This window comes from Parambassis ranga, chromosome 3 (assembly GCF_900634625.1).
Source record: "Parambassis ranga chromosome 3, fParRan2.1, whole genome shotgun sequence".
NCBI lineage: Eukaryota > Metazoa > Chordata > Actinopteri > Ambassidae > Parambassis > Parambassis ranga.
In genome coordinates, this window is record NC_041024.1 from 19,876,415 (window position 1) to 19,902,500 (window position 26,086).

Sequence of the window (26,086 nt, forward strand, 5' to 3'; positions counted from 1 at the left end):
ATAATAAATAAAAACAAATGTATGATATTTACGCCAGGACCACACAAAGTATTTATTGGTTTTATTTTGAAAGGCATACCGGAACTGTGTGTTCTTATCGGCGCTCGCTTTGACGGCGGTCACACAGACAGGGAATTCGCTGTCAAGAGGGTGGATGCTCAGAGCTGGTGAGCGATGCTTTGATTAACTAAACATGTACTCACATTTTTCTTGTGTTTTACTGAAGCAAATAGGTTTTACCTTGGTTGCAGTAGCACTGGTTGTGACTGGCCTTTGTATGAATATCACTGGGCCGCGTACAGTCGGTGGTGCTTTCTACTAACGCTTACAACCGTGTCGCAGAGAGCTAGCTGGGTAGCTAACGTTAGCAGGCTTAGCGATGTAGCTAGCTTGCTTAGTGCCGATGCAACTTTGATGCGTCCATTATCGGACGCACCTTATTCATGACATGCCTCTTTCCATTTTGGTCATATTTGAGATTGCACCGCCACTTGGTCACTCATACTGACATACCCACTCAGACAGGGATGTAAGAACAGGTTTCTTTTGCAACTCTGAGCTCAAACTGATGTACATACCAATATTATGGCTGCTAGTAAAGCGCTTAGGTTGGCGAATGAGGAACGATCGGTTATTTCTGCTGTCATTTCTTATGGCTTGTATGAGGGCAATGCTGTAGAGATGATCCATGTCTTCATAACGTCTGATCTTAGGCAGAGGAGGTGAGACCAGAGAAGGTGTTAATGAGCTGTAGTCTTTGCAGCGACCTGCGTTGACTGCATGTCCGATAACAGACCTGGGCGTAAGTTATGCGCGACAATCGGTAATCGCACACCGAACCAAAATGGAATTTAGGTTAACGTGAGACAAGCGCCTGACAAGGACGTGTTGGGGGTGATGTGGTGATGCGATTGGTGTTGCAATGCCAGTGTTAGCTTGCTTAAAGAAAAGTACACTAGCTTGCTAGCTAGCGAGCCTGTGTCTGGTTCTGTGTAGCCAGTGGGCGAGTGTCAAAAACGGGAACACGGCGGACCCTGTGTGATTAGCACCCACCGTCGGTGTACTCCATCGCATTTTTCTGCGACTGGCTGTCCGTACGTTTGGCGTGGTGATGCACTGGTGAAGCCTTTCCGGCGACACTACATTTAGGGCGTTAAAAGGCCGTATTAATAGCTGCGACATAGTGTTCCCATGACTTGGGCCATGTCATCCCAGAGAGTTTCGATGAAACCGGCTAACTACGCTTGCAGGGATTCTCTTACACCTTCCTGCTAAATAGTGATCGAGTTTTTAAATAACCAGTTATGAGCTATTAAACTAACCAAATAGTTCGTTTCCTGCCTCGCTGACGTTTCGGGATTTTGTAGCAAACTGTGTTCTGTTGTTGCATTGAGTCCGGGAGTAGCCGTCCTGGTTTTTCAGGAACGCAGAGAGCAGTAGAGCCACTACAGAGGGGCTGTGATCGTATCCTTCGATGTGAATTAATGATTGGTCCATGCACCACAGTATTTCTTTAGTACATTTTCAAAGAGTGATTATAAGTAATTGTATTATACAGATATGTAGGAGCTATAATTTATGCAACGTCAGTGGTGTCGGTAACGTGGCTTTATATAGTCTCCACAGCACAGGAGATATCTGGAATTGCATTAATAAATAACGATGCCCCACTTGTCTGCGAGGTGTAAGCATCCACAGTCTGGCCAGGTGTCTGTCTTCTAACATCACATGAACTGTTTTTCCTTGGGGTATAAAATGAAAGTATGCAGCCACGGTATTATTCAACTCTGTAGAACAGGGGGAGCAGTCACAGTCATATCAGAGGTGGCTCTGTGTGGCATTGTGTGAAGGGAAAGGTTGATCAAAAGCAGCTGGTCTTCTGTCTGATGGAATCCAAAGTACACTCCTATTGTCATTACACTGTATGATCCATATGTTATTGGGGAATGCTAGCTTTAAAAGTTAGTATTTTGCATTACACCACTCATTGTTGTTAGTGTTTTTATTGACTGTAAAGCAAAATTGTATATTCGCATGGTTTCATTGTCTTGGTGTGGCCTCAAACAGTCCTAGCTTGCCCAGTACTCAACTTGATTTATTTCACACACTGAACCTAAAGGACAGAGTTAACGTTTGTCCTGATAAGACAGCTTGTATGACACATTTTTCTTGGAAACTTGGAAATCAGGGTGCTGGGCTGAATGTGTTTGTCAGTGTAGTTGAAATATTGTTTTTGGGCCAGATGTTAATGTCTTTACACACTCTTTCTCTCCGCTCTTTTTATGTTGCTAAATCACAGAATTTTCAGGGGCACATTGTTTTGGTTTGTTTCATATTTAGGTCCACATCAAAGTTCTTGGAAGCAGACTGCTTCTGTCAGTTAGTGGCCTGTATAGATATAGTAGATGCAGAATTAAAGATAGGCATTCATGGGAAGGCCATTACTGTCCTTTTTGTTGTGTTTTGCAGGGTTGTGTACCACTCATTTAAAAAAAAAAAACCCTAAGCAATGTGTTGACATCTGCCACAGCTGTGTCACCATACAAATACATGCTTTGCTCTCCAAAATTCCTGCCTCTGCCTAAACTCATTTTCTTTTGTGGCCCATTCTCAACTCTGTCCCTGAATTGTCATTGGGGCTGGTAGACTAGTACTAAAGCTCTTGTTGTGTTGTGTTTTCTTTTTTTCTGTTAACAGTATTTGTTAACTTGTGACATGATCAGGTGTGACACTTTTCCTTAATCTAACATTGACTCTGGATGCATGAGTGAGGAAGTCTGCATACAGTCACAAGATTACTGTTTGCGCTTGGGTGGAGTACTGACACTTAACAAACCTGAATGATATTTCTCGAAAAGAAAAGCTTTGCTGAAGTTTTTGATTATATCAGTAATTGTTAAAAGGGGGTCTACAACAGAGTTTTTTTTACATATAGGTTTTTTTCTTCTATAGATGTGACAGATTAATTGAGCTTTTGAATTTTTGGCTTAGTTTCATGTCTTTATTCTGTCCTGTGGCCAGTTCGCTCGTCATTCTGTAAAGGCAGTCTTCAGTGCAGTGTATCTCAAGATGGTATCAGTGGAACAACAGGTGAAACGACAAATCTAAATGTTACATCAGTTTGTAGTTTCTATAGGTCCTTCCTTACAGCCGTTATCGCTATGATTAGTTCTGATTGGGTTCCTTATGAATTGCATATCAGGAATTTCCCAACTTTTTCATGCTTTGATATGGATTTGCATCATGTAAACTGAATAAATGTTACTTCTTTCCCATGGCTTGTTAACTGTAAACAGTTTGTCTCAGTGGCATAGAAAAATAAGCATATGTCATCATAAGATAATGTAGTATTACATAGTTCTGTAATCATTTTTAACTGTTAAGGAATTTTATGTTTTTATGGTGCTATACAGTTGAGTCGTTGTATTAATTAATATTAAGTTTTTATAATAAACATGTTGAATAACACATTTTGCCAACCCATGCATCAGAGACCTGTGGCACATGTATAGAGTTTAAAGTATTGTGTGACAGGATATGTCTTTGCAGCATGATGCAGTATTTGCACTCTGGTGTGCTTTTTCTCTAACAGAGGATGTTTTAACTCAGTTGGCTGATTATGTTGTATGCCTGTTTTCTAGGCAGATATGAATAAGATGCCAGCCCGCTCTGTGAAGTAGCTCATGGCATGGGAAATCTCACCCGTGTCTCCTGGGAAACCAGTTTAGTCTTAGCTTGTGGTCAGCTATTTGCCCCTGAGTCAAATCTTCCCAGTGAGATGCATGACTGCTCATGTACCAGAGATGATAAAATGAAACAAGAATCAAGGCTACTAAAAAATCTCATGTAATGTGATATTTAATTTTATAAATCCATGCAGACAATATTTTGCTTGTGCTTTTCCCTGTGTGGGTCAGAAGTCAGTTGGGAAAGTACTTAAAAACAAATAGTGGAACCAAAACATTTTTGTGGTTTATTTAACAGCTTTTCAAACTACAGCCCAGTGTTTAACATTGCTCTATCCTATCAAGAGTAGCTGGAGTAACTTCTTTCTTCCTTGGACTGGATGTTGTGTTTTTCTCTGTGTGACCAGTCATGGGTTTCTGTCTTCTCTGGTGCTTCGATATGTTGTATCACTCTGCCTAAAGTGGAAGAATACATTCTTACTTTTGTCCAAGCCAAAAATACAACTCCCTGGTGGCTGGCATGCAACACTACCTGCAGCCTGAGTATATTCGGCCTGCTTAGTATAGGCTGAGGGAAGCATTTTCATCCCCACAGGTTGCCATCAGCCTTTCATGAATGGAACTGACGTCAGAGCCTTTCATCACGGCTCTCACTTGTTGAAACCCACTGGTTAGGCACAGTAAACACACTCTATTGTACACTGCTTTTTGGAGAGGACATCTGAGCTTATTTGCTTACTGTCAAAAACTGTGCTTTGTGAAAAGGATTTGACTTTGGCATTCATTTTGTTGTCATCTTGGTATTCTTGGTTGATGCTTTCATTAGTTAATGAATTAATATTTTTTTCACCTGAGTGTGTTGGAATGTATTATTTGATGAAGGCAAAGGCATGTGATGAAATGTGTGTTTGCATATGCAACACAGACCTGTGGGGCCCTCAAGTATGTCCTTTGTTAGAGTGGCCTGTCTGCTATTTTTATTGGAGCCATAAGCTACTTACAATGTCTGTTATGACGGTACAGGTTAGCCTAATATTATCCAGCCTGTTCACCAGCTGTAGCAGCCTCTTCACTGAAACAAGTAACATGTTTTTTCCTTACTTACTCAACAGCAGGAAAAGTTTCACTACTGCTTTATAAAGTGCAGAATCTGCCAAAACAGTCTAGTGGAATTGACTGATTTCACAGAAAAAGTAGATAAAACTAGCTTTTTATCACTGCTGAGAATCAGAGCAGATATATTTTTAGTTCTAAATCCTCAGAACAAAAATAGAACCAAAACAGGATTAGTTTTGGGAACAGAACTAAACATTACCCACAACCAGCAAAACCTGCAGCCGCCTACTAAGAGAAACGCTCTACTGATGACAGAAAATCTATTCCTGCTGTAAATATTAAATTGTAGCCAGGGCCTTTATTTTTCTCTTCATCTCACAAAGTCATGCAGCTGTATGTGCAACTGTGTGTGTGTGTTTTTTTCTGTGTGCTGGTATGAGGAGACCAGGGCTTCCACAATACTCTCCTTGTGTTCTGTGGGCAAGAGGAGCCTGGCTCAGCTCCTGTCACACAGTTGCTCACGGCACTTGTCCTGTCATTTGGACTGACCTTCTTGACCTGTCTGCTGATTCTCAGACTTTCCTGTGACTGATCTGCCCTGGAATTTTTTCAATGAAGGTTACACTACCATAAAACAGTCTGAACTTTGCTTTCTAAAACTCGATGCGTACATATTTATACATGTAGTTCTACACAAATACAAGATGTTTTGTGGAGAGGGTTTGTAATGTGTTGTTGGCTTTTTTGACCTGCTTTTTGCAATAGTTTGAACCTATGCTAGGAGGGTTCTGGGGAAATGCATTCCTTTGCTTCATTGGCAACAGATGTAGAGGAGAACATTTTTTTTACGTTGAGCTGAATCTTTTGGAGTGTCTAAAAACAGTGCAGTGTCGACTGTAGGGCAGCTGTTTTGCCCATGAAGGCCGAAATAGACTTCATGAGAGGACTCGTGTTGGGCCTGTGGCTAGAGCATCAGAGGGGTTGTTTGCCTCACTGTGGCAGATGGATAAGAAGCTGTCAGCATGGGTAACAGCTGCCCCTCCACAGCTATTAAGCCACCTAGCTGTGATGTGACAGTGACACAAATATGGCTGAGTATACAAAAGTAACTTCTGTTAGTACTATGATTGGACCATGGTTGTACCATGGTTTCAGTGGAATGGCACTTGTAAGATTGAGTGGAGCTGCTCATAGGTCAGTAGTAGAAATGGTCTTTGTACTGGGTAACAATGGGGCACCCTTTAATGAATGCATTGCTAGTTGATACAGAGATTACTGAGATAATTAGATCTAATTTTGATGTGACTTCAAACTGAAAAATGTCATCATACTTTGAATACTTTCTGGGGTTTGTTCCTAGAAAGCTACATCTCTTTCTTTTTAAGGGCATAGCTGCAGACTGCCAGAAGGTATAGACAGACAGGTAAATACTAGGTGCTATAATTTACTCCATACCCTCACCCAGTGGCATTCTTGGCTTGACGTTTTTGTTACTGGCGACACAGAGCTTGCTCCAGGAAACCTAAACCGCTTCCTGTTGAAGCTGAGCAGCTGACATGTTACTGTGAGTGGGGAAGTAGAGCCTAACATTAGCCCTAAGCAGCCTGTGCTGGAGGAAGGACATTAAAGTGGGCTGGCACAACTCCAGTGCATCCGGAGGGACGCTCCTATCACGTGTTTGTTTGGGTGCAAAATCTAATACAACGTGGTCTGCAGCTGAGGGCTGGCAGCCAACAGAGCTACCACAAGAAGCCAGCAGGTCTCATTAATATTGATGATGCCATGTCTGTTTCTCTTGGGATCACCTCTGCTTATGGAGTTTTGTTGCCAGGAAGGAAATGTAAACTACTAACACTCTTTAATAAAGTTATATAGATTAATTATGTCTACCTGAAACAAACAAGTACAGCATAATTTTCTTCTAATTATTAACTGGGCTCCGTTCAGGCTAATTGGACTGTGACCCACTTTACCCTAAAGGTTCTGACTTTTGCTCTTCACAGAGCTTAAAACTACATCTATCCCAGGCAAAGTTTTTTCAGACTCAATGCATTGATAAGTAATGTAATTCTCTATTTTTAAGCCACTGTCTCACTGCTAATTAGTTTCAATTCTTTCCATCTTGGTGCAGGTCCCCTGCTTTATTCTCTAAAGTGTCAGGTTTGTTTCCTGCAGTGGCCTCACTGACCTGTTTACCCTTTTCTTCAAACAATGCAATGCTCATACTGTATGTCTGTTCTCCCACCTTTGCATTTAGCCCAACAGTGTGACAGTGTGAGAACTAGAGTGGTTAGCCGCAGGCTAGCTAAGCCCAAGTTTCCTGTTTACCTGACAGAAGCTAATATCCTATTAACTATGTCATCTAAAAGGCATTCTGAGGCACCTGGCAGGACCTCACTGTGCCTGTAATCCCTGGGATTTAGAGGTTTGCTCTGTTGCACTAGTTAGCTGCTCTCAACTGCTAATAGTTGATTTTTTTCATCTGGTGTTAACTGAGCCAGTGCTTTTTCAAGAGATAACAGTGTAATGCATCTTGAATTCATTTAGTCCAGTTGTTTGCTGATGGTAACCAGTCAAGGTTTTAAAAAGTTGTTTTTGACAATTCTAATAATAAGTAATAGTTCTGATATTATAGGCTCATCTATGCAAGTTTCAGTTCTGGTCTGTGGTATGGCCTTCCACATAGATATTGGTATGAAAGACTGAAAAAATGACTTTTTAAATGGGGACCTGTTAGGGCTGCTATCTAAACCACATCTTGAGTTTGATACTGAAAGCAAAACTAATGTGGCATAAGGTGTATCATGAATAAATGCATGGATCTTTAAAAGTTGTTGACGACTGTACACTGACTGACGACCAACATCCAATGTGATCAGTATAGTTACCCTATACTAGATTGAGAACCTATTCCACAAAAACTAAACATGTAACAATGACAGTGTGTCTTGTTGTACAGCAAATTAAAGCCCCACTAAATGAAATATCAGTGAAAGTGTCATGTGCTTGTGATTTTAGAGCAGCTTTTTAGTATTATTAAGAACTTCTTTGTAATTTGAGTTAAAAAAATAGGAAGCATATATCCCTTGACCCTTCATGAGGAGGTCAGTAGTTTCCCTTGACTCGGTCTCTCAACTCAGTGGCCTAGTATAGATAAGGGTGGGCTGTTTTTTGCTGGGCGTACCCTACTGTTTGTGAAAGGAAGTGAGGTTTGAAGGTCAGGGAATGTTGGCAGAGATGTGTAATGGAAGTTACTATGCATGCACGGCTACTAAACAGCTGCCTAACCTATAGTGAGTACATGCATGATGGTGTTATTGTTTTTTTTCCCAGAAATTGCTTTTTCTGACACATCCCAAAACATAGAAGCTTTCACCATGGTACTATAAGATAACATAGTCTAAATGTTCCACTGAAGGAGAGCCCTGCTGTGTGGAAAGCTGTGTGTCTGAGAGACTACCGTTGCCTGTAATATTATGAGAAGGTTTGATGGTGGCTGCATTAACTTTAGTGCCAGTTTGGGCACTGTGCATACCACCAAAAAACAGCATAGGGAGGACTAGGTGGAAAAAAACTACACCTACAAGCAAGCTGTATAAATCAGAACTACAATATTGCCCTATTCAGAAATGTTTTAATTCTGATATAAATATACACTCAAATTCCTGTTCCTTGCTGGATACCAGCAGTTTTTTTTTAAATACAGTATCTATATTTGATTTTAGCATTGTGTTCCTTATCATCAATCTAGGAAGTTAATTTTGAGATTTGCTGTCACAAGTTAAACTTTGGTTGTCTTTGAGTTACTACTGGTAGAAAGAGATCCCATTTGAGCTTGACAATTTAAAATATTACATTTCTAATCAAGAGAAAAGGCCAAAGGAAGATGAACAAGTCACACAGAATGAAAGTATTGTGACTCCTACTGTGTGTAGCTGAACACAACCCACAGTGTCCTCCAACAATGGCTTCTTGCAGGAATTTCTTTCTGCAGCTGTGTTCTACTAAACCAGACACTGCCAGAGATTCTTTGCCGAGACACTCTCCCTCTCTGTGAGGTATGATGTTAGTAATCGTCTAGAAATGTTCTTCTTAAACCCACAGCTCTTTACTAAAACTAAACTACAGCTTTCACAGAGAACTGTGGCTGGAATCCTCTTCCTTCGATCAGAACATAAAGCATACAGTGGATGTTATTTAGGGCTGTGGTTTGATAACAAGAATGAACACTACAAACAAGTATTGTAATTAAAGATACAATAGAAAAAACAGCAGGTTAATATATTGTCAATATGTTGTTGAGTTCTGTTTAATTTTTGTGGAGCCACCAAACCAGGACACGGTGACAGCATGGTCATGTAATTTAAATTTCCAGTTTGAACAAAACTAATAACTGGAGTTTTGAAGAAGCTGCAAAACAAATGGAAGGGAACTTGCCTGAGAGTTTCTAAAATGAAATACTGTTGTAACATATACCTCATTGCTTGTGAATGAATGCTATTTGACACTTCATGTTCCTGTCTCTATATACTAGACGTGTCATGAACACTTGACTTATCTGCAGATGTACTGGTCATGTTTTGAGTTGCAAGAGTCAGTCCAGTTTATTTTGGGGTGTAACAGTAAAACAGTAGAGATGAAGCTCATCCTTCCTCTTTGACATGGTGCTAACTCTCTCTTCTGTGTCTCTGCCCTTTCCTCCCTTAGGAAATGACCTAGAGGCCTTACAGATACATTTGTGCTTTTGTCGCTCTAATCTGCATCCGCAGAGGACAGCGAAATCTGGAAGCACACTTGTTTCCGCAGTGAGTGATATCTACCTCAGCCAGCAGACATCGGAGAAACCAGGAAGCTGCTGGAGACTTTAGACAGGCAGACAGAGCTATCAGCTGGCCGCTTGCTCACTGCCCACCGAGCCCTGCTTTGTAAAGAGGATTTGAGACGGACTGGATCTGTCTGCCCTTCACCTCCCACTGCTCCTCTGCCAGCCTCTGTAAACGAAAAAAGCAAAGCCACATCCTCTGATTCCAGTATTTACTTGCTTGTTTTTTATTGTCATGTTCCCCCCGTGCTGTTGACCAGTCGTTTTCCTTGAATTCTCTTTTGCTTTCAGCTTTTAAAAGGATTTTCTACTTCTACTTGTGCAGGCTGGTGGAGGTCTATATATGTATATACATATATGTATATACTGTATATACTGTGTGAAGGATTCTTTTTCCCCATTCTGAAGGATAGTTAGTGCACTTTAAAACTTTGCTGTAATACTTTTCCTCCTTTATTATGATTGGTTTGTTCAAAGCTGGAAACAGAGAATCTGGGGGTGCGTCTTTGTTTTTTAAGCTGGCCATGACGTGTCTGCAGCAGGGCTGCATGTAAGCATTTTACTTGACCTTCTAGTTTTGGATCACCTTTGGCACCACCCTCATTTGTGCTGCCTCCCAACAAGGCACACTGAGATGAACCTCCTGCCAGTGGAATCCCTGAGCTGTCTTTCTTCCTAACTTGAACAGTTTCAGGTCTGTTGGATTCAGTGTTTTTGTATAAAGGACAAGAGCACTTTGTGGGGACAACAAACTTACACAGGAGCTTCCGGTGCTGTTGCACCACCTATGTATTGTTGTAGTGCGCAGGAAAGTAAAATGGACTACAAGCGTCGCTTTTTGCTCGGCGGGTCCAAGCAGAAAGTGCAACAGCACCAGCAGTACCAGATGCCTGAGCTGAGCCGGACCCTGAGCGCCTCTCTGGCTTCCTCTTGCTCTGCCTCTTCGCCTATGGGCACCAGTGTAGGCATGCCTGGCAGCTGCCACCCACCAACGTCTGGCACCACCACTGCTGTTGCCGACATCCAGCAAGGCATCTCCAAATATTTGGATGCCCTCAATGTGTTCTGCCGGGCCAGCGCCTTCCTCACAGACCTGTTCAGTAGTGTGTTCAGGAACTCTCACTATTCCAAAGCAGCTATGCAACTGAAGGACGTGCAGGAACACGTCATGGAGGCGGCCAGCAGGCTGACTGCAGCAATAAAGCCTGAGATTGCCAAGATGCTGATGGAGCTGAGTGCTGGAGCTGCCAACTTTAAAGACCAGAATGACTTCAGCCTGCAGGATGTAGAGGTAGGTCCTCAAACAGAATCACATAAGCTCCATATGTAACTTGTTTAGCTGTTTTTTACATGGTAGTATGGCAAATATATTTGTGTTGTCTCATTTCTACCACCAGAGGTAGAAATGTACTCTCACAGCCTGAGGTGATTTAAATATGCAGCACAAGCTTTATTATATTTATTTACCAATGTCTCACCTTCCAGAAGTGGTGCTAAGATGCTTAGCTCCTCCCTGTCAGACAGCTGACTCCATGAAACTGTGTTTCCTGGCTCAAACAGGATTCTCATGCCCGGTGTTAAGCTGGTGTCAAGACAGGAGGGTGAGGTGTGAAAAACACGGAGGATGTGAGAAGAAGGGCCTTCTTTTGTCACTGTGAATACCACACCATCATCCTGCAGTGCTGAATTTGCTGATGTGCAAAATGTGAAGTATTGTAGCTGGTGCATTTTTTTTATGCGAGTTTGATAGTGTGTTCAGAGATTGGGCTCAGCTGTGATGTGGGAGTCATTTTCATTTTGTCTAAAATTGGTGCTGCCTCTATGGTTCTGTCTATTTTGTTGTTACACCTGGTTAGTCATTTCATTATTTTTTATGTTCCACTACTCGCAGGAAATGGATGTGCACATGTGATTGTGACGGGTTGGTCACACTGTTTTTTTTATAGTCATCAAAAGAACTAAAAACATATTTGCTGAATTCACAGTGAACTACAATAGGAAAAGACAAGAATTTTAGTGCAAACCATAGGCTTAAAGAACTGGTAGTTGTTAACAATATAAGGCACCAGTTTTGGAATACTGTATTACAGAAACCTATGAATACTAAATCTACGCTCTGTCAGATCCACTTATACCCAGGTCAGGAAGTTCATGATGGCAGGTAGGATAACTCATGTCGACACCGTAAGACCTAAAATGACAGTTGTGGGAAATAATAATCATATATTGATAATTACGGGAAACCACAATGCATGACAATTTAGTGTTTATCATAGTAATTCCAGTTTTCAGTTTTGTGTAATTGTGCTTCTGTAATAGATGGTTTTTGTGGAGCCATCAGCATCAAGTAGCTGTGTTTTAATCTGTGCACCACACCCAAGCAGCCCCCAGAACACACCTATGTCTTAATGATTACTACATGTGCTTATTTATCCATCCTTTAATGGTCAGTTGGAGACCCATATCTGCCCCTATTCCACAGACTGAACTGTTGTTTTGTGAAAATAAGGATTGTATTTAAATTCAGTAATTCTGTTGGTTACCTATGTCTCTACCAAGACAAATTGGGATGAAAACATTTCTGTCTCATCTCAGTTCTGTGGTACCTCTGACAAAAGTGTAGCAGTGTGACACTGGTGTCTCTGTTGCTGAACCAACAACGTAAAGCAGAAATTCTAGGAGTTTGTACTAACTTCTTGTTGCAGCACACGATAATCCTTTATTGTGTAGCAGTGATTGGGTACATGGCAGCGGCCAAAACACTGGAAGGACTGCAGAACCTCAGTGGATGTGGCTGAACCAAAAACAGGAAACACTTTTGCACCGCAGTCAGTACATCTGACTCTGTGGTCTTGGATATGCACAGATGAATATTAGAGGAAGCCCAAGTCTGTGAAGTTTAGACCGCATGGCTTGGCACTCACACTTGCTGTCTGGCCATGGGCATGAAGGGCACTTTTGTGTTAAATCATAGAGGGAAGCATTTATTTCACAATGGTCTAACACATCTTCCAGTATGTGTTAACTGTATTAATCCATGTGAGGAAACGCTGCATATACACAATAATGTTGTGCTGGTAGAGTGATGGTAACATACATTGGAAACAAAATGTGCATTTTAATCCCTAGATTAGCACTGTGGTGGGTTGTCAGACTGACAATATGATGTTGACATACGTCATCTGTGGAATAGGACTGTGATCACTCAGGAGAGGATTGTTTTTACTCGGAGCACAGATTAAAACTGTTTAGGCCTGGAGTGTGATAATTACAGCTGATTCTGTCCATCTCTTATGATGTGATGTGTTTGTGACTGTAAAGAGAATTTTCCTTGTCTGCATGAATGGAGGAATGTTGTTTGGCAGCTGGTTATTATGAGGTCTTCTAAAAGCACCAAATGCATTTTCAGAGTTAGGGGAGTTGTGGTATGTGAAGCTTTCCCCTTTTCTTTCCCTTGCTTGTGTCTCCTTCTCCTTTTTCCATTTTTGCCCCCCCCCCCCTTTTTTTTATCCAAAGTCCCAAAACTTCTGGTCAGTGCTGTCTACAAAAGCAGTTTTTTCCGCAGAATAGAGCTCAGCTCTCTGGCCGCTCAGAGTGGCTTCAATGCCAAATATGCATGAAAATGTCACGGTTTGTTTAGAGGCTGTGTGCCGAGCTTGTAAATTTAAACCGCAGAGAAAAGACCAGAGGCAGACAGAAGTCCCCACAACAAGAGACTTTCATGGCTCTTGTTGTTTTCAGAGTCACCGAATAAGCACTCTCACCTTAGTACACATGGAAAACAACACCTTAGTACTTCCTTCCGACACTTCTAGTATCTTTTTAATACTGTTTGCTTTGCTTATGTTTTCCTTTTACACACAGTAAGACAACGGAGACAGCACATGGACATAACGTATTTCATGAGTAGGATATCCTGTTGTATGACATTTGTTTGCAATTTCTATTTAGAATGTAAAATAGCAACAACATTTCTACCCATCCTGCGTTCAGTTCAGATAGAAACCAATAAAAGGTTTATAAGATTTCTGTGATTTTGATCAAGGGTGGGTATATTCTTCATCCATATGCTGTCAGACAACTATACTGACAATGTGATGTGACTATTGGGGTTTTTACATGTCAAGATATGGAACAGTATGCCTGCAGAGATGAATGAGGACACTGTGCACATGTTAGATAATATGTGACTGGAACTTTTTGGTGTTAAAGAAAAAGGTTCATCTTAATTTGCAGAAGTTCTGCAGTAATCTGCAAAGTTATTTAAAAAGTGTGGGTTAGCATTATTGTGAGTTTCTGTTTCCCTTGGATGATTGTTTAAAAAGGAAAACCCCAAGAATGAAAAACAAAATTCTCCATGTTTAAGATATCAACTACGTATGTTAGACTGCTTGTTTCTTTTTAGAGATCAGACACTAGTGCAACCCCACCATGCTCCCATCTGGTTATTATAACAACCTCACTCTCCCTTTCCCCAGAAGAGGATCTCAGAAGCAGTACTTTCCTAGATTTGGTGCACTGATAATGCAGGTGTTCTCAGAATAAAAAGTATAAACATTGATGATTGATTCATCAGTCGCCTTGTTTGGTTCTGAGAGGGGCCGACATCGGCCTGGCTCTGCTGCATTCTTTATTTCTCATATTTTCCATTGCTGTGTGGGATACAGCACAGCCAATCACATGTGGTTTCCATTATCTTGTGCTGTTGCCATGTCCTCATTTCATCGTAGACTTTGTAATGCTGAGAGTATTTTTTTATCTTGTTGTCAGCTTTTGTTCGTGTTGTTTTGTTATCTTCATCAGGATATGCTACATACTAGGCTCTAGTGTCATTATCAGCCTATATGTGTCTTCAGTTATCTATTTTGCCGTTTTGTACAGGCTTGAATTTCCCTTGTTTGAGTTCTGATTAGTTGCTCAGTATCAACAGCAGAGGAAAGAATTTCACATCTTGTGCACTCTGGATCTCAGCCTGTGTTTATGGTTTGTGTCCTTTAGAGTTAGCTGGAAAAAGGCAAAGTGGTAGGCAGTATTTTATCCTTCATAGTACACTGGATCTGAGTGTTGGGTCGAAGATTTTACAGCAGTTGTTTTTTTTAAAGCTTTGGAGGCGGTACTATTGGCTGATCCGGTTAGTTCGCCACTTTCATTATTCATGCTAGCATGCTTATCATAGACCCTGCAAAGTGTTGGTTTGTACCCTTCTAATAGCATAAGGAGCTGAGCGAAGAAAAACGATGACATATGACCCTGTAATAGACAGGAGGACTCAGAAGGACAAAAAAAGCTATGTGTGCTTTTTCATCTTTTATATAGCACTTTACTACATAAATGTTTTTTCTTTGGATATGTCTTTATGTCACCTAGAGACATAATAACAGCACTATGATGTCATTGAAGCCAGCATAACCACAACACAATGTTTCTCAGAAGAGAAAAACAACCATACATTTCTGCCGTGTGTAAGTTGTGGCATTGCTTTAATTTTTCCATTGAGCAGCTATGTCAACAAACATGTTGTGCAATTTCTTTTAAGATGTTCAGTGAAGTCTGCTTTTAAACCCTCCTTGTTGCTGTTAAAATTTACTTCCACATTGCAACTTGGCTTGCCAAGACAGTAAATGTACTACTGCTGAGGGGGAAATAGTTAAGGCATGCGGTGACATTCTCTCATCAAGTCCTTTTATGATAACGTTACCATGAAACTTCTTGCTAAATAGTAAGTAAGCAACTAGTAGCAAGTACAAATGATGGCCCATCAACCAATAACATCCACCAGATGGAAAAAAAACGAGTGAAATTCCGAAGTCATGCCTCAGGCGTTCCACAGCAGATGATGGATAAGCCATCATCCCGTGTTTAGTAATTGTTATGAAAACAATGCATGTAAGTTTAGTTTTGGTTTGAGGTGGTGTTGAAGAATGAATGTGGCTGGGTCCTGTTGTCCCTGTCCGCCATCTGAAAGCAACAGCATATTTCTGTCTTCATAACTCAAGCCTATCCCTTGAGATATTTTCAGCAGGTACCTGAAAAAGAAAACCCTGTGACCATGGCAGGCCCTGTGGTGTCCTGTTTCTCTTATTTTGCTAACTGGACAACAAACAGCCTTTAAGCCTGAACTATTCTCTCAGCAAACAAACAAGCACTTGGGCACAGCTCAGTAGATGTGGAACTGTTTCTGTAAAAATTTAAATATTTTAATATTTAATTGTAATTAGCAATTTTACCAGTTTCTTACATTTGTATGTGCTGACAGGTTTATAGTAGAATATTAAATATTGTGCCTAGTTCGACATTTCTTATATTTAAATATGTAATATAGCTCCCTCAGCTGAAAGCTGCTCAGGCACCATGTTTTATTTTGAATGATGGTGTATGATGATGTTGCTGCAGATGGTTGAAGACAATATTGCATTAAATATAGTATATATAACTTGCTGCAGCGTGAGCTAAAAAAAAGTGATGTGTGTTAAAAAGTCAGGACCAAACAGACCGTTGCATATTTGCTGTAAATGTTAATGTTTCTCATATGCAGAAAATTAAATACTACTCTTTTTGGCTAAAGAGGCCTGAAATTGTATATAAAAAAATCAGACCACAAAACAGTCAGAGATAACTTGACATGCGGTTTAATTAGAAAAAGAACAGATACTTTGTCAGAGTCACAAAAGGAATTGGTCATACATGTTTATTTCCTAGCCTGAGGTTATTCTAAATGTTTGGTTTCTCAAAACTCCTGATTGAGCTACTCTTGCATGTTAATGATGGTGTTTCCCATTGTATTCTTCTAGGTACTGGGTCGGTGCTTCCTCACGGTGATGCAGGTCCATTTCCAGTTTCTATCACAGGCTTTGCAGAAGGTCCAGCCCGTGGCTCAGTCCTGCCTAGCTGAGGCCCTTGCACAGGCCCAGGAGCGCTGCACCAGTGCCCGCTCCCAAAGCTCTGACCTTGGGCCTCTCACAGAGCTGGAGGAAGCCTCTCGCTCATGGAAAGGTGCAGCTGAGGTATGCAGCCACAGCCCCAGGACCCCTCCAGGTCTGGGCCTAAATAATGTAGGATAATGTGTGAGGTGAAACACCAACATATTACTCATTCTTGAGAAATGCTAGCCATTAATGATTTTCATTGTCAATTTCCAATGTCGTCTTCTCTGGGCTAGAGCTTGTTTGTGAACGTACATCGCTATGTGCTGTACCCCTTTAAACAAAGGCAATGTTAGGGAAGCCATGCTTTGTAAAATGACCAAACTAATCCTCAGGATAATCATTCCCTCTGGCCCATTTTGGGCTTTGTGTTATATGGTGAGGCACAAAGGACAGTAAAGGGTTGATTGATGTGTCTAAACCATGGTATGCAGAGTTTTAGCCCTAAAGGGAAACAGGCCTACAAGGGGGGAAACACCCAGAACTCAATTTCCGAAGCTGGACACACTTTTATCATCTAAAAAACATCACTAATCTAAAATTGTAAGATTTGTACTTTGTTGTACGTTCTCTTTTATGGTATGTAGAATGCATGATTTTGCTGTAGAGGTCATGGAGAAGTTGTTGCTGTTAAACTGACCCAGAACTGTCTGTGTGCCCTCAGGCCATGGCTAGGCTGAGAGAGAGGGGCCGGGACGGCTGCCTGGCAGGCATCCAGGTTCAGCAGCTCTTTTGCTCTAACAACACCACCATCCCTGAACACCAGTTGAAGGAGCTCAACATGAAGATTGACATTGCTTTACAGGTACAGTATCTTAGAGACTATAGACAAGATCAACTGGAGTTGCAGTAGGTGATTTAAAAATGCTTATATTCAAATCGCAGCACAGTCTTTTTTTGTTTTCTTGGAAATATTAAATATTTGTAATTAAACTAGAAGGTGTCGTCGGTGGAATTGCAGTACCTAGAGAAGTGAGACATTAAGAAATTGACAAACTAACGTAGCTGGTTATGTTTTGTCCCAATCCAGGCCTATAAAGCAGCGTTGGAGAGCCTGGGCCACAGTGAGTACGCACTGAAGGCTGGCTTTCATTTAAATCCCAAAGCTGTGGAGGCAGCCTTACAGGTGGGTTCGCTCTTACAAATTGTTGGTTCAGTTTTGTGACGGTAGAGTCTTCGAAGCCGTATGCTTGGACTGTTGTGTGTTCATGGACTGGTGTGTGTGTTCAGGGTTGTTGCAGTGAGGCAGAGGCTCAGCAGGCAGGCAGGATGCAGACCACCTCCCAGCCCATCCAGTGCGAGCTACCCACCATCCCTGTCCAGATCGGCTCACATTTTCTCAAAGGGGTGTCCTTCAACGAGTCAGCGGCTGAAAACCTCAAACTGAAAACGGTACCGTCTTTGAAACAACTGTTATTGACAATCTGCAGGTTATTCAGATATGCTTCTTTGTTTCTGTTGTCTATTGTGTAACATCAGCAGATGTTGATGGCTAGCTGCATCGTTAATGGCCTACCATGTTTTGTCTCCTCAGCACACGATGCTGCAGCTCATTAAGGAGGCGCTGGGCCAGAACGGAGTGACCCCTAGGGATGACTCTCCTGTCACTGAGGTCCTCAACCAAGTGTGTCCATCCAGTTGGAGAGGAGCTTGCAAGACAGCTGTGCAGCTCCTGTTCGCCCAGGCTGGTCTGGTGAGTAGAGTTGGTTTTCTTTTCTTAACATGAAATTAGGCTAAAATACTGTATCTATTAGTATCGACTATTGCTTTTTCAGTAATATTGAATTTGTGCAAAAAAAACGTCTGTGTTAAACTGATAGTGAATTGTAAGTGGTATTTCAACATGAACAGGCCTGTTGTACTTCAGTGACACTTCTGCTTAAATTACTAAGTACTCTGAATGCCACAGGTTCAGCATCTTGCATCCCATTGTAGATTGTCAGATTTGTAATGGAGATGAGATCATCTGCACATGCTTTGAGGCAGCCGAGAGGTGTAAACAAACACCAGAGAGACACAAAAGGAAGACACATTCCTGCAGTATCTGAGTGAAGGATAGGCTGGTCTGGACGGGTCTGCAAACAGATCTCCCCCGCCCTCATGTTGAAAAGGAGAGTCACAAGGAGGGGTCAGCAGCAGGACTCTCCTCAGAGTAACACCAGCGTGTTTATCCTCCAGTGTTTATTTCCTCCGTGTGGTCTGTCCTATTTTGTGTGTCAAAACTGAAGAGTGTGTTCCCATCCAGCCTTGCCAGCCCCATGCTAACTGTAAAACAATTCATGGATGATGAACGAGCACTTTGCATTAGCACCTTATCTGAATCTATCACCACTCAACCGAAAATGGACATCACAGGAGCATGCATGCACACACACACGCATAGTATTTAGTCATTCTCTTACTGTCAAGCAGTTCACCACACATTTCCTTTTTACTCACATGACAATTACAGGGAGAGTCACAATATCGGTTCTTTTTCTGACAACATAACTCACCAGAGACTTCCTTGTATCAACTAATCATGGATCAGTAAAGTAAATTACTTAGACCATTTTCTTTCTTTCTTTTTTTTTTTTTACCACCAGTGACCTTGTCATGTGTTTGGACATGGATGACTGACTGTTTGTGGCTCTCTCACATGGTCAGGCTGGGTTTTCCGAGGATACACCTGCTTTTTTAATAACAATAGGGTCATTTCCTTTAATACAGGAAATTAACTCCTCCCACTTTCCCTCCCTCTCTCTGACCCAGCTACTCTGGGTCGAGGAGCCAAGGCCACTTTCAAAGAACTTGCAAATATATTTGACTGTCAGCAGACAGAAAGGCTAGCCTGGTTGATGTCAGTGACTGAAAAGGTTCAACTTTCTTACCTTGAACTGCCTCTCACTGCTTGGGTTGAAAAAGTCAGAAAACAGTGTCAAGCCTTTTTTTAAAAAACAATATTATAGCAAGTAAATCTAGAGTCTGCTTTATATTTAAGGCTGTCAGTTTATTGTTACTGTATATATGAATCCTACAAACATGCAAATACCTCTGGAATTCTCAGTAGGTTTTAGCTGCAAGGATGATCCTTCTGTCAAGTGATGGTGATAGAAGTGTGTTTTTGTCCCACTAGGTGGTTGTTGATACAGCTCAGATTGAGAACAAGGAGGCATATGCTCCGCAGATCACTCTGGAGGGATCCAAGGTGGTTGTCCAGGTTCCCTCTACATGGTAAGTCCAACATGGTTAGTAATAATATGCTGTGTGGTGGATTCATCCAGATTGTGTTTTAACTAAAGAGTTAACCTTTTATACGCATATATTTAACTGTTTTATAAATACAATAAAATGATGTTGATCCTATATTAGTGTGTCTGTTATAAGTAAAGTACATTTTCACATGATTAACACTTTTGTGCCAAGTATGCAATTTATCTAGTCATTATACTTGACTAGATAATAGATGTCCTTGATTTTCCTCCTTTGTTTATGAATATCGAATGTCAGGTATTCATTCTTTATCAAATACACCTTGGCTTTTATGTGTGAGACATTGTGTTGAATTTCTGTCCTATCCTGTTGTGTGTGTGTGTGTTTATCTGTTCATGTTCAGGTGTCTGAAGGAGGACCCAGCTACTATGTCCTTGCTCCAACGAAGCTTGGACCCAGAGAAAACCCTGGGTCTTGTAGACGTACTTTACACAGCAGTGTTTGACATTAACAGATGGAAGGAGAGGAAGTGAGTGGAAGATAAATAGCTACTTGATCCTCCTCCACATAAGATGTAATAATAATTTTTATGCTTTCTGTCTTTCTCTTGTATATAACAGGGAGCAAGCCTTGCCCACTATTCAGATACAACTGCAGCGAGAGAGCCCAGACTATGGCAGCCCAACAGACTTGCCTCCAGGTACCAGCTCCAAGACCTCCAGTGGATTGCCCAAAACAATATCTAAGTTAACATCCAAGTTCACCAAGAAGGTCTCATCCAGCTCAAATAGCGGGGGCAGCTATTCCATCCCTAGCACCCCATCACGCAGCATGGTAACAACCAGTAGCGTTGAGGATAAGGCCAAGAGCCTGGGCCACATTGATGGGAGGCTACAGAGCATTTTGCAGATGGGCAGCCTGTCTTGTACCCCTGACTCTACACAGCAAAGCCAGCTGGCCAATGGCTCAGTGTCTGAAGACCAGGGGATGAACCTGCCGACTGACCAAGAGATGCAGGATGTCATTGACTTTCTCTCAGGATTCAACATGGGAAAATCCCAGCAGGCCTCACCCCTTGTCAAGAGGAGGAATTCTGTGGCATCTGCTAACCCTGCTGAGCTGAAGCCTCCAAGTGGCCCTCCACCAGCCTCACAGTCTATCTCTCACAGTGCCCTCCAGCCTCCAGCTCAGAGCCTGCCTCAACCCCAGTCTCAGCCACCGCCTGCTTCTTCAGTGCAGAAGCAGCAGCCTCAGCCCCAACCACAGCCTCCTCCTCCACAGCAACAGCAGCCCCCGCAGCAGCAACAGCAGCCCCCTCCTGCACCTCCTCAGCAGCCTTCCCCACAAGCCCTGCAGTACTACCAGCACCTCCTGCAACCCATCACTCAGCAGCAGGCACCTCCTCCTCAACATCCTCCTCAGCAGACCCCACCCCAGGTCCTGCCACAGCAGAGAGTGGCAAGCAAGTGGCTTGGCACCACTGGGCAGCAGCCTCCACCACAGGGCCCCCCAGCAGGCCTGTCACCCCTGGGTCCCATTGGTCAGTGGGGATCCCCTGGACTGCCGGATTTGAGCTCAGACCTGTACAGTCTGGGCCTCGTCAGCACGTACATGGACAGTGTCATGTCAGAGATGTTGGGTCAGAAGCCACAAGGGCCCCGCAACAATACTTGGCCCAACAGGGACCAAAGTGAAGGAGTGTTTGGAGTCCTGGGAGATACATTGCCCTTTGACCCAGCAGGTGAGGCTCACTTTCCCATGAGATGTCCAATGACTTTTCATCCTTAGTAGTGCATGAACGTTTCAAACCATAGCAAGGGCTCCGACTTTACAAAGAAATAGAATTATAGGATAATATGTAGTTAGACTAGTTAATCGTATTTAAACTCTTACTTCATTCTAACAAACCCTGGAGAGGCTTAGCAGTGCTTTCATGATGAGCAATTACTAGTCAGGTGTCCATTATACCAGAAGACTAAGGTTCATAGAAGGTTTGGTGGGTGGCCTGAGAGTTTGCCTGCAGCGCAATTAGCTGAAATTATTAAGATACTCACAGTGGGTATCTAGCTGACAAACAAAAACTTCCCCATCTAAATTCAATCTTTATAGCCTCATAAAAGAAAATGAGTTTGCAGAGAAGAGTTGATATCAACACTGAGGTCGTCAAGTGATGATTATTATTATGCAGAAAAGGCCACACCGTCACATTACAACAAGGTAATGCAGAATAATAGAACATTATAAATGGTACTGTTTAGTTAAAGCACTGCAAAGTAGCAACAGGAGAGCATCTGTTGAAGCTAATGCGAAGAAACAAGATTGTCAAGGCCGTAGTTTATTTAAATTTATTTATGCAGTACCTTGTGAAAACGTTATGCTAAATATCATTACTATTACTCAGTAGTGCTGCTAGTCAGACTAAAGTGTTGACACACTGTTATTATTAACATCTTGTAACCAGTCAGGAATAATGGAGACAACTTCAGGCCCTATATAAATGTAAATATATAGTAAATATAGTCGGCTAAGCAGCTGTCCTCCCCTGCATATGGCTGTGACTATAATTTGATGATTTATGCTGAATTTGGCTTGTGTCCGTTTCTATTTTTACAGTGCAGCAGACTCTTTTGACTGCAGTCAAGGCCTATTGTGCAGGGCTGACTTACGGCTATTGTGATTTTTCTGCTATGGTAGACAGTCTGGCTAAACGGATTGAGCTCCAGGGAGCGAAAGAGAAAAGCTGAGGGTGTCAGAAACTCATAGTTGTGTTTATCCTCCCTTTCCGTGCACAGTTGGCTCTGACCCGGAGTTTGCACGTTACGTTGCTGGCGTCAGTCAGGCCATGCAACAGAAACGACAGGTGCAGCACATCCGTCGCCCCAGCAACACTCGCAGCAACTGGCCAATGCCTGATGAGCAGCACAGGACCTGGTCCCACCCAGAATACTACAGTGAAGGGTAGGTAACTACAAGGACATCTGCATCGCCATTATTCTACTGTGGTCCCTTGCTGTGTATATAAAACCCATAAAACATACGAAGTCAGATGTCTTCCCATGTTTTAGGGTGTATGTTAAAGTAAACTGACAAAAGAAAACACATTATTCCACGAACAGTTTGCATCAGAAGTAATTTTAGTAATTAGTTTTAAGGCTCTTTATAGCCAACATCTAAATGAAACTTATTACTTATACATATGTACACAGCCTGATGTCCTCAGATAAGAACGTAGAGCAGATCATGCTTTTGCTATTAGCTGAGAAGCTCTGTCTATCTAGCTTTATCTGCCTTTTGATTTTTCCGAACATATCTTTGTATATTGTTTATGTGCATAAATACACTTTTGTTTTGAAAGCAAATAACGCAAATAAATTTTTGGGCCAGCAGTAAAGTGCTGAATTGTAAGGGGTTTATTTAAAACCCATCATTAGTTCTCAGTAGTATTAGACAATGTTTTGATTCACTTATTAATGTTGCAGGCACCATCGATATGTGAGGCATTTCACATCTTAATCATGACTATTTAATTCCAGCCACAAGTGTGAGACACCAACCAGCTTCTTACTCTGTAAAGGGAAGAATACACAAACATCTGTTATAGGGGTGTCATCTCACTTGTCACTGTACAAGAATGCTGTTTAGTGTGCTTTGCTTTTGCTATGAATTATTAACAGAAGGCTCTCTGGGTTCTCGGTCATGTAAGCCAGACAGATTTTAATGGAAAACACTGCTAACTATCTTCTGCTTGTGTCCTCAGTGAGACTGTAAACAACAGCTGGTCAGCCAATCAGGGAGACTCGGCCAGCTCCAGCGATGAGACGTCTTCAGCCAATGGTGACAGTCTGTTTTCCATGTTTTCTGGGCCGGATCTCGTAGCGGCAGTTAAACAAAGACGGTAACTTCTAAATTCTTACATGTAATGAGCTTAATATAGTCATAATTCTATCTCCTCTTGTTTACCATACAATGTTTCATAAAGTGCTTCTACAGACAGGAAAGCTTGGCTGCACATTTCACACGTCGTACTCATCCAATAACAATCTACTGTAGCTGACGTATGTAAACGTCTGTGTCCTCAGAAAACATAGCTGTGGTGAACCAGAGGTGTGCACCCTGCCTTCACCACCTCTCCATCACATCAGTGATGATAACCAGGTATGAGGCCCCCCCAGTATTAATGACACTACCATTCTCAATGACATTTCTTTGTCCTAGTTTGTAGGAGTTGGTAAGATCGTTTTTTTTTTTTGTTTCAACTTTTTAACTCATTCCCGAATGCTGTCACCACAGGACAGCAAAACTAAAACCTGGCCTCCCAAAGCACCGTGGCAGCACTCCACCCACACCAACACCATGCCCAATCCCAGCTCTTCCTTGTTCCAGATGAACATCCCTTCTTCCCAGTGGAGTGACTCCATGCAGATGCTGCAGTCCCCAGTGTGGTCCACTGCAAGCGACTGTACCCCCTCTACTGGCATCTCCTCTGGTTTCCCCTTCACCCAGCAGCAGCAGCAGCAGCAGCAGCAACAACAGCAGCAGCAGCAACATAAATCCATGACCAAGGGCTTTAAATCCTTCCCCCTTAAACATGAGCACAGGCCCTCCTACCTTCACCAGTACTGATGATGGCCTAATGTCCAACAAGTCCACAGCGAAGTGCCATGGAGGACCTGCAGCTCTGTTACATGAGCCACTGAGTGGGTCTAGCTGCAGCCATTACAGTCCACACCCACTAAATTGGAAGATTTCAAAGCCTCAGCGGCGTTATTAAGCATACACACTGGCTCGACATTTTTGTATCTATATTTTTCCATGTCAAACATCCCCATAAAAAAAAAAAACACACAGATGTATTTTGAAGTTTTTTCAACTGCCATGTTTTAAAAATGAAAGGTGTCATGCTGGCAGCAGTTAGTCTAGTGGTTGTTTCTCTGTCTGTTGAGCTGACGTTTCCTCAGACAAGAGCTGGAGACGTGCACAGCCGTCACCCACTTGCTTCTGCAGCTGAACGTGTCTGTGCGTGTGTGTGTCTGTGTGCGTGCGTGTGTGTGTGTGTGGCGGGGGATTACGAGGGGGCGGGGGCTTGAAATGCTCTCATTTTGCCCATAATAAATATACTGTGTCTACATAGCTGTAACTGCCAAATCTCATGCAAGATGACTCAGAATACAGCTACTATCTACTGTTTCATAGCTTGTAAAATACTGAAGTTGAAATATAAATATTTAGTTCTTTTTATGAAGAGGCTTTGAGCAGGCTCAGCATAAATATAGTAAGTCACTGCAGAGGTGTAATTTGAGAGAAATACACTACTTTTTCAACAACTGACCAGAGTTAAGAATTATAGCAGTAACTATGTGCCATGTTGGTATTGATAGCACTTGCAGAATATTATTTCCAACCAAAGCGTTGTTCAGAAGATGAATGGTGCTGAAGAGATGAGAGGCAGTCTGAGGTTATTGATAAAATGTGAGGTTACACACCCTATTGGATGAGAGCATAGTTCATTTCCTCCTCTCTAATTGGCGGTCGTTTGCTCTAATTTAACACTAACTCCCATAAATGTAACTTTTTCTTCTGTTTAATAATACAATATTTTTTTGTGTACAATTATTGACAGTATTAATCTTATTTTTGTATTTTCTTACATGTAATACCATTACTGTATGTTAGCATTCTTGTAGACATATTACATGGAACATTATTTTTCACCTCCCAATATGTGAAAGCACATTGTTTCCTACAGAGTTGAACTACACCATCAATCTATAAAGGTTACCAAATATGCCATGCTAAACACTAAAATATTGTGTGATGAGGGTGTTTTTTCAAGCCCTTGTTTCTTCAGTTTCTATGGCAGTGGGCTGTATTTAAAAGCCCAGAATGTTATCTTTTTGTGATGTTTGCGGATGCCAATGTTGCCTGTATTTATGAAATGACACCATGTTTTCAGAAAACTAACATACTTAACATGTTTACAGAGAATTGTTTGCTGTATATACATATAAATATATATCTTTTTATAGTTAATGTGCTTTGCACAATCAAGATATAGGGGTTGTTGCTTTTTGTCTGTGTTATTTCCCTAACTGTTGCAGCCTTTTTTAAGACATCATTACAGACCTTGGACTGTAACTGTTAGCTTCTCAGCTGTGTCAAATGGTTTACTAGTGGCTTCTACAAAATATATATACAAAGTAATAATAAAAACATGTTGCCCTGATAGAAGATATGAAGGGGGACTGCTTGGCTTATGTTGCTTATTGTTCTCTTGACCTGGCAACTGAATCTTTCCAAGTGTACCAGCAATGCAAAAAATGAATAAAAATGACTAGCAATTCCAAAGACTCTTTGTTATTCTTCACCTACATTTGCTCGCTTTCCTGCAAAAACTGTGGTTATCATTG

At 41.8% G+C, this 26,086-nt stretch overlaps 1 protein-coding gene across 4 annotated transcripts; it reads left to right on the forward strand.

Moving 5' to 3' along the window:
* The first annotated feature begins 88 nt into the window (after window positions 1–88).
* Window positions 89–26,024, forward strand: garre1 (granule associated Rac and RHOG effector 1). Of its 4 annotated transcripts, none has more exons than XM_028401258.1 (15): window positions 89–167; window positions 9,450–10,258; window positions 10,366–10,855; window positions 16,356–16,568; window positions 17,152–17,292; window positions 17,518–17,613; window positions 17,718–17,879; window positions 18,022–18,180; window positions 19,603–19,700; window positions 20,083–20,208; window positions 20,300–21,420; window positions 22,472–22,637; window positions 23,437–23,574; window positions 23,759–23,834; window positions 23,970–26,024. In XM_028401258.1, the coding sequence occupies exons 3-15, from the start codon at window positions 10,382–10,384 to the stop codon at window positions 24,300–24,302; spliced, it is 3,303 nt and encodes a 1,100-aa protein (XP_028257059.1). In that variant the 5' UTR covers window positions 89–167; window positions 9,450–10,258; window positions 10,366–10,381; the 3' UTR covers window positions 24,303–26,024. The 4 variants fall into 4 exon arrangements, with proteins under 4 accessions (XP_028257059.1, XP_028257056.1, XP_028257058.1 ...); XM_028401257.1 differs by adding an exon at window positions 8,721–8,800 and having other exon boundaries at window positions 134–167; window positions 9,450–10,855; XM_028401255.1 differs by having other exon boundaries at window positions 9,450–10,855.
* Window positions 26,025–26,086: the final 62 nt, after the last annotated feature.